This window comes from Microtus ochrogaster, chromosome 17, assembly GCF_000317375.1.
Source record: "Microtus ochrogaster isolate Prairie Vole_2 chromosome 17, MicOch1.0, whole genome shotgun sequence".
NCBI classification, from domain to species: domain Eukaryota; kingdom Metazoa; phylum Chordata; class Mammalia; order Rodentia; family Cricetidae; genus Microtus; species Microtus ochrogaster.
In genome coordinates this window covers 7532922-7542491 of record NC_022019.1, presented here as the reverse complement: position 1 = coordinate 7542491, position 9570 = coordinate 7532922, and the positions used below count along the sequence as shown (strand labels likewise).

Sequence of the window (9570 nt, the reverse complement as noted above, 5' to 3'; positions counted from 1 at the left end):
GTTTGTGCTGTGGAATTATTTGTTTAACGATGCAAAGATACGTTACATTCTTTTATGTTGCATTTGTTTGACTCTATGAAGCTGTGTTACTTTGCCTGTCTAAAACACCTGATTGGCCAAATAAAGAGCTGAATGGCCAACAGCAAGGCAGGAAGAAGGATAGGTGGGGCTGGCAAGAAGAGAGAATAAACAGGAGGAGAGATCTGGGAGGAAAAGATGAAGGAGCAAGAAAAGGAGAAGAGTCACCCAGGTACGCAGCCAGCCATGGAGTAAGAAATAAAGGTATGTAGAAATAAAAGGTCAATACCCAGAGGCCAAAGATAGACGGGTAAACTTAAAATCTAGCCAGACACAAGCCAAGCTAAAGCCAGGAATTCATATGAAAGAAAAGGTCTCTATGTGTGATTTATTTGGGATCTGGGTGGTGGCCCCCAAAAGAGCACATGGTGATATTTTGTTTGTGATCTAACACATAAAGCTTGCCTGAAGATCAGAGTGCAGAGCTAAGCCACTAATTAGCCACACGGGATCTCTGTGAGTTCAAGGCCAGCCTGCGCCACACAAGACTGATTCTGTTTAAAAGAGAAACAGAGCCAGGTGGTGGTGGTTCACACCTTTAATCCAGTAGTTGGGAGTCACAGGCCTTTAATCCCAGCACTAGGAAGGCTGGGCAGAGAGAGAGGAATGTAAGGTGGGAGGAGACAGGCGCTCACGAAGTCTCTCCGGTGACTGCTCCTTTGCTTCTCTGATCTTTTATCATTTATCCGATATCTGATTCTGGGTTTTTATTAAGACCAATTAGAATTCACCCAACAAGAGCAAAAGAATAAAGAGTAGAAACAACCAACAACACATCTTAATTAATTATTCCTCTATATTTGTTTCTGTTTTTTATGTTTGTTTCTTTTTGCATTTATCTACTTATTTGGTGTGTCTATATATCCACATTGCTAAGAGTATGTGGAGGTCAGAGGACAATCTGTAGGAGCTGGTTCTTTCTTCTTCCACTATGTGGGTTCAGGAGACTGAGCTCAGATCATCAGGTTTGGTAGCAAGTGCCCTTACCTACCAAGCCATCTCTCCAGGCTTGTATTTTCATTTTAAAAATTAGGAAGAAAAAGCTGATAACAATAATACTATGCACTAAATTTCACTGACAACTGACACAAAACTGAAAATAAAAAACATGTCATAAGCAGTAGCCCCTAGAACATATGCCCATCAAATGTGCATGGGGGGGGGGTCAAGAATACACATGAAATATGCTCTCTTAGCAAGAAAGTAAACTAAAGGATTTAAAATGGTTTATGTCTAAGCATAACTTTAAGCATGCAAATCTATCATTCAGAGACTAGTTTCCGAAAAATACTGTATAAGTACAGGTAATAACTTTTATTTTTAAGTTTATAAACTATAAATTTTGCTATATAATACATTAATGAAATCATCCTACATACAGTCACTTCGGCAACCCTCTCCAACACGAGTCTAGGTATCTTATATAGCCAATGTATCCAAAACTGAAGTTAAATACACAATTGCTTTTCATTTCTTTATTGCCCACTACAGTTTTTTCTATACATTTCACATTAATTTGTGGTCATTTTTAAAAAAGACTTTATTTACCTAATGTTGTTCTATTTTTTCCAACTAGCCAGCAATGGTAGCTAAACAGTGAGAGCACGCTGACGAAGAACATTGCGGACACAAAGAAAAGGAAGAGCACGTGGAACTTTGCACGAGACTCCTTCAGTTCATTCTGAGGAAAGAAGAAGGAAGGGTTATTGTGAGGATAGGAAACCTCTAAAACGCAATTTGTAATCTGGGTCTTCCTAAGGATGGAATCCACCACACACATACAGACACACACACACTCTAAAAGTCATATGAGGAGTAATAAAATAAACGAGACCATGTATTCTGAATCCAAAGTCTCATAGCAGGCTGAACCCATAAACAGTCCTAAATCATTTAAAAACTGTCCTCAGGAGCTGGAGAGACAGCTCAGGGGTTCTTCCCGGCGTGGTAAGGCAGCTTACCACAGTCTGTGACTCCAGTCTAGGTGACCACACCCTCTCTGACTTGTGGGCACCAGATATAAACGCATGCATACTTACCACAGTTCTGTGACTCCAGTCTAGGTGACCACACCCTCTCTGACTTGTGGGCACCAGATATAAACGCATGTATACTCCCGCCATACACACAAGGGAATAGTAAATATTCCAAGCATTTTAAAAAGTTTTCCTTAAGCATCTAATGATCTCAGCAGTTCAGTCATGAAATGAAAAGATAGACTGTTCCTGTTTCTTTCACACCGTGCGGATGTACTCAGATTTCCCGCTACAGCCGGAGGAACAAAGGCACTTCCATTTGTGTAAACAGCTGCTACTCACACAGGCTCTAAACCGAGCGGAATGTGACAGGTCTCTCTTTTACTTCTGTGCATCTCTCCTCTAAGGGGTCCATGTCCTTAGAAGCTCTGAGGCCCACTCCTCATCCTGGTTTATTTTCTTTAGTCTTTGTAGGTGATGGCCATTTCATAAAGGCTGCCATAAGGTATTAAAGAATGAACAGATTCTTTCGTTCCTTCTTACAGAAATAAAGCTATTAACAGTAAGGAGCCTTTAAATATTTCCTCTTAAATAAAACACTGAAGGGGCTGGGCTTGAGATGTAGCTCAGTCAGAAAAATGCTTGCCTAGTATGCATGAAGTCCTAGGTTCAGAACCTAGCATGACAAAAAACTGAGCATGGTAGTACCTGCCTTAATTACAGAACTCAAGAAGTGGAGGCAGGAGGATCACAAGTTCAAGGTCATTTTTAACTAAACAGTAAGTTAAAGGTCATTTGGGACACATGAGACTGTCTCAAAAGCTGTATAGGCAAGTCTCCTAGTTTTTCAGAACAGGCTGCACTATTTAATTTAAAAAATGTTTAACGGGCTGGACATGGTGGCATGTACTTTTAATCCTAGCACTAGGTAGGCAGAGGCAGGATGATCTGTCTACATAGCTAGTTCCAGGATAGCCAGGATCACACAGAAAGATCCTGTCTCAAAGGGGGTGGGGGACCCACACACTGGAGGATGGCTCCTTCAGGTGGCTCACAACTACTTACAACTCTAATGCACACAACTTTTTTTAAAAATTAAAGTTCCTAACCAAAGGGCCAGCAAGATGGCTCAGAGGTAGAAAGTGCTTGTTGCCCAAGTTCAATCCCTAGACCCACCATGGCGGAAGGAGAACTGACTCCCAAAGTTAACCTCTCGCCTCCACGTGTGTATACAGGCACGCAAGCATGTGCACCAGACATACAACTATAATTTAGTCCTAAAATTTAAAACAAAAAGCATTTGATGGGGTTAGGAAGACGGCTTGGTGGTTTAAGGTATCTATCTGCTCTGAACGCACCAAGACCAGAGCTGAAATCTCCAGCACTTACACAGGTAGTGGGAATGGCTACACTACCCTGTAATGGGGTAGAGATAGGCAGAGCAGAAAAATTTGCTGGCCAGGGAGAGGTGAAATGGCAGAGGAAGACATCTAACATTCTGCATTCGTGAAAACCTACACTCATGTGCATACACCACACACATACAATCCCACACATTACACACGCAGGCTTTGACAGACTGAAAGACTGTTTGCACTACTTTGTGTGTGCATGCATGCGTGCAAAGGAGACTGAACCTAGGGACTCAAAAACTTTACCAGTGAACATTTCCCCATGAGTCCTGCATTATTCTGATATTTATTTTTCTCCTCAGAGCAACCACTCTACTTTTAAAACAAAGTGACTATTCTATCTTGCCAACTTGTAAAGCAAATTTCAATTACATGCATTCACTCTGTAAAGAGATCATGAGAATGTCATGGCAATGATGTGTTTTACCTTTGGGCAATTCTCTGTAGATTTCCTGCGGCAAAGCTTGTGCAAATAGAGACAATGTATTAAGAAAACAACTTTTACACAAAGTTATCCTGAAAACTAGGCTTTATCAGTTATGCGCATTTGGAAGGAATACAAGTAGTTGTCCTCTAATGGTCTACATTTTTCCAGAAAGTAAAAAACACCCAAAACATACAGGTCACAACATTTCTCTCTTCAGGCACATGTCAGAGACATGTGCTTTTCCTCTAAACATGTGCTTTTCCACCCAACTACACAGAAACTTGTGTCTGAAAGAACAAAATAAATGCTTAGCACGACCATCTGTAATTCTGTAACCTTGGTTGGTTAGTGCTTCCAGAAATGGGACCCGAAGACTCAGCACCTCCCTGCTATTGCCTGTTTCGGCTGGGAAAACAATGGCAGCCTCCTACAGCTCAGCAATCAGAACCTTTTACAAGTCACAGCATGTCACCCTTCTGTTCCCATTTTACTGAAGACAGACAGACAGACAGAGACACCTTCTAACACTAGAGATCACTAAAGTCCCTTTGTCGCTTAGCCCTACCAGGACCCTGGGCTTCCCTTTAGTACCCATCCTTAGTCTAATCTAGCTATAGAAAGTTCCTACGGCACTGGGCGATGGCGGCACACACCTTTAATCCCAGCACTTAGGAGGCAGACAGGCGGGTCTCTGGGTCTGAGGTCAGTCTGGTCTGCAGAGAGAGTTCCAGGACAGCAGGAATGCACAGAGGAAACGAACGCTCCCTTGGTATAGTTCAAACACTCCAGTGGTACCTACAGACTCCTCTGGCTTAAATGCTCTTCCCTCAGACATCAATTCCCTTCTATCTTGGTTTAGATTTCTCACTCACAGTGCGGCCTTCCTTGTCCACTCACTTTAATAAGCAGCCCAGACACGTGAAGGTGAGTTAGCTGCTTAACCCTGGGGTCCACTGTGCATCTCCTGCTGACTGAGGGCACAGAAACCTCATACGGCAACACTGCCTACAGACTGACAATTTCAACAAAGATGCATATTTAGAATACAACGTTTGTGACCTTGAATTTAACTGTATTAGCACTCTCCTAAGTCTAAAAAAATACACCGTAAAAACCACATTAAAATTTCATTTGATTTTAGAGGCAGGGTCTTACTGTATATGGAGACCAGGCTGGCTTCAAACTTAAGAAAGTATATTCTTTAAAATAAGAGCAATAACTAAGCTAGTTGTTTAACTCTACCTATTTTTTTAAACTTTGCTTCATCTTTTTTTTTTTTTTTTGAGACAGTTTCCTTGTGTAGCCCTGGTTGTCGTGGAACTATTTTGTAGTTCAGGCTGGCCTCAAACTCACTGAGATCCGCCTGCCTCTGCCTCCCAAGTGCTGGGATTAAAGGTATGTGCCACTGTACCTGGCAACTTTGCTTCATCTTTAAATCTTGTAGGTTGCATCTTCTGAACAATGTAATTTAGCCACAAAATCATAATCATTGAAAGGATATTTAAGTGTGACTCTGGAGATACCTGCACCCATGCCTTGAGTGTGTATTGCCCTTTTCCTGCACATCTTCCTCTCAATGTCAGCATTTAACTCTAGCTCAGTGGTTCTCAGTCTTCCTAATAAACTCTGTGACCCTTTACTACAGTTCATGTTGTGGTGAACCCCAATCATACAAATATTTTCGTTGCTACTTCCTAACTACAATTTTGCGACTGTTATGAGTTATAGAGTAAATATCTGCTATATGACCCCTCTGAAAGGGGTCATGACCCCAGGCTGAGAACGGCTGCTCAGAAGCATGTACTCTATCTGTCTTTGCTCACTAACTCTGGCTTGTCCTAAAAAGTTTCTCTGGAAGTCAGGACAGCAGCAGTGCTGGGCTGCATCTTCCTGATGGCGCTTAAGCTCACACTAGTACTGAGTAGAAACTTAATTAGTTTTTTGTTTCTTTGAGACTAGGTCTCACTATGTAGCTGTATCTGACCTGGAACTCTGTATTTCAGGCTGGCTTTGAACTCACAGAGATCACCTCCCTCTGCTTCCTGAGTGCTAGGATTAAAGGCATGTGCCACTATGCCCAGCATGTAGAAAGTTTAGAATCATACATTTTAAATTTTATTTTATATAGTGGGTTTTTGTATGGACATATATATGTGCACCATATACATGAATATAAACGGTTGTGAGCCAGGATGCAGATACTGGGAACTGAACCTGGGTCCTCTGCAAGAGCAACATGTGTTTTAAACCAGTGAGCCATCATCTCTCCAGCCCCCTGAATTACAATGCTTTAGTAAACATCTCTCTAAAACACACAAGGCATTTCCTGGAAATAACTGTGCTCCATGACTCAGAGCTGTACCCGGCTTTTAAGAAACAAGTGACCTTGGAAAGTACCTGGACCCTGGGATAGACAGACCTGACTTTAAATTCTAATTTTCTATACTATGAAACACATGACCTAACTTCTCCAATCTCACTCTGACAATTGCAGTCACAACAACTCTCTGTACAAAACCACAGTTCCTTATCTTCCTGTATAGATACACTGGGATCTGGAGCTTCACTGACTTGAGGAGATAACTCCTGAAGTGACATTTTGTGTTTTAACAAAGTTTGCCTGAAGATCAGAGTGCAGAGTTAAACCACTAAAGGCCAGGTAGTATTGGCACACACCTTTAAACCCAGGACTCAGGAGTCAGAGGCAGAAGGATCCCTGTTAGTTCAAGGCCACCATGGGAAACACTACACAAAATTAATTCCAGTCTATAAGAGAAACAGAACTCACTCAAAGGTGATTCCAGCACTTGGGATCCAAGGCCTTTTATCCCAGCACTGGGGAGGTGGAGACATGATTGATATGGCTGGGCGGAGAGAAGAATATACGGCGGGAGACAGGCACTCAAAGCAATCTGAGGAGCAGTCTGAGAACAAGATCGCCCCTTTGGTCTGAGCATTGGTAGAGGAGGTAAGAACTCTAGTGGCTGGCCACTGCTTCTCTGATCTTTCAGTTTTCACCCCAATAGCTGACTCTGGGATTTTACTAATAAAACCAATTAAAATTCACGCTACAAATGGCCTGCCCAAGTTCACCAGTACTTAGAAAAGCACTCACTACTAGGAGGGCAACTTTCAAAGGCTAACCAATCCAGAGCCCAACTCCAAGCCTAGTCCAAGTTCCCATTCCCTAGCCCCCTGCCACCTTACCTAGAGGCAGCATTCCTCCTCCCACAACCCACTGAGATGGAGATTAGTCAAACTGAAAACCCTAAAGCAGTTCATCTGTTCAGATACCAGCAGCTCTCACCCTTGCTGAGCCTTGTTAGGCTGTGTCTTGTTCTTTCTTTGATTACCTTCTCAGCCACAATGGCCCTAGGTCTGTGGCTTCACCAGACCCGGATAACAAAACACACATTTTAAACTTTCCCCTGGGTGTTAAAAAGAGTAAATGTGGGCCGGGCGGTGGTGGCGCACGCCTTTAATCCCAGCACTCGGGAGGCAGAGGCAGGCGGATCTCTGTGAGTTCGAGACCAGCCTGGTCTACAAGAGCTAGTGCCAGGACAGGCTCCAAAGCTACAGAGAAACCCTGTCTCGAAAAACCAAAAAAAGAGTAAATGTGGACATACTTCTAAACCACAATTATCTCCTCCTCCAAATCACAATGTAAAAGTGAAAATGGAAGCAGTAATGACATCAGAAGAAAATGGGTGACCAGACAGCAGACGGAAACATGAATAAAAACAGCTGGTTAAGAAATAGAAAACTTTGACAGAAACAAAACAAACCTACTTAGAAGACACAAAATGAAATGGGAATAGAAGCTTTGCAGCCACAGTCAGAGAAAGACAGCACCAAGAAGAGCCAGAGCCCTGAAGACAGCATACTAGGCCAATAGCACTGGGGAGGCCTTTCAACTTGCAAACTCTGCTGTTCTGTGTGGCCGAGGGTGGGCTCACAGCTGGGGTCCAGACAAATCTATCTCTGCTAACAGAGTCCTCGACTACAGGTGCAGTCCCTCCTGGTAGGAGGAAGTGTCAGTTTTAGTGCTGCCTAAATTATGAACTTTGCTGTTATAGCTGGTGATTTCTGTATTTTATTGAAGAAAGGCTCAGAGATACCAAGGTCATGAATAAAGACTCGTATCTATTTTATGAAAACAAAAACCTATCAGAAAAAGTGGACATGGCACAAATGTGGGCGCTCACAGAAAGCCATGGCAATGGCTGGAAAAAGTCTCTCTCACACTTGCAGAGTAAAGTTGGGTACTGTGTTTCTAGATTAACGGGCGTTGCACCTATCAAAGGAGAGCAAGAACACGGCAGGAGGAGAGAGATGTGGTTACAACAGAAATGGTTTGAGACATACAATGAGAAAAACAAAGTCATCTCAATAGGCTAGCGGGGGAGGATTGCCATGAGTTTAGGCCACACAGTGAGTTCTAGACTAGACTGGTTAATTTAAGACTCTGTCTCAAACACAGATGAACAGACAGACATCTACTGAGTGCTTATTATACACCACATGCTTACATTAACTTAACCTATCAATTCAGTGCGGTAAGTATGACTACAGATTTCACAACTGAAAAAGCAATCTAAGCTAACTTCACGCTGCTTATTTTACCACTCAGCAAACACTCACTAGACACTTACTGTGTCGTGGGCCAGGTAACATCCTAGACGCTCCACCAATGAAAGACAGAATTTCTTGCCTTCATGGAGTTTAAATTATAGCAAATACATAAGCAAAGCCCATGCCCTTTCCCTGGGAGCCGTGTAACTCTAGATCTTGGTATGAGAGGACGGACAAGACCTCAAAGATGACATCACTATTCTAGCCTGGCAACCAATGGCCTGCCTGGTGTAGATTTTGTTCCCATTACAGCAGATACGCATGGAGAAAAACAATGGAAAGAAAATAGGAAACATATTTGAAATGTCCATTTTTATGAAGACTATCATGTCTGATGGTTCAGTAATAATTATCAATTGAAGATTGGGTATTGGGTTTAGCAGTGTGACAGTCAAGACTGAACCTACATTTAATGGGGCTGATGACAGTAGGGAGAAAGAAACAGAGATGAAAAATATTCAGATATTTAAAGATTTTAATAAATAGGTAGTTTTAATATATTTTAAAGTTATTTCTAAATTATATCAGTAGAACATGCAAATATAAAAACCAAACATTATGAGAATGTCATAATGAAAAACAGCAGTTTCCCACACTACTTCTAAGATGGAGTTCTTTCCACATTTCTGGTACTTATTTTCCCCGTAAGTATATACACTTCCACATTAAAAAGGTTTCAACCTGATTATGTATTCTGAACAGATAGACATTTGTATATGGTAACCAAAATCCCCAGGAAAATAGGAGCAAGCATCCTCCGTCCTGGCTGTGGTGCCCAGCAGCTCTCCAGCGTTTCCAGAGTGGTCAGGACACACTAGTAGATTATTCCCGTTAGACACCACCACATCCTATACGCACTGATATGGTCCTTGCTCCTGATGCATGGTACATCTCAGAGACCACTTCCCAGTCATTTGTCACACGAAGCTGCTTGTTTCTACAGGATTTCTCCTCAGATAAATCACACTTTAGCCCCTTGTTGATAAAACATTTGATTATTTTTAACTACTTGTCTTTTTTTTTTTTTTTAGTTTGCTTGTCCTGT

The 9570-nt window shown here is 42.1% G+C and overlaps 1 protein-coding gene across 1 annotated transcript in view; it reads right to left on the bottom strand.

Annotated features, from left to right (window-relative positions):
* The window catches only part of Zdhhc20 (zinc finger DHHC-type containing 20), a 60860-nt gene that overhangs the window by 11957 nt on the left and 39333 nt on the right, over positions 1 to 9570 (bottom strand). Inside the window, exons 8-9 of the mRNA XM_026783282.1 lie at positions 3894 to 3929; positions 1627 to 1759 (exon numbers count right to left, since the gene is read on the bottom strand). Of these exons, the coding sequence (XP_026639083.1) occupies positions 1627 to 1759; positions 3894 to 3929 (169 nt within the window). The remainder of the gene's footprint in view (positions 1 to 1626; positions 1760 to 3893; positions 3930 to 9570) is intronic.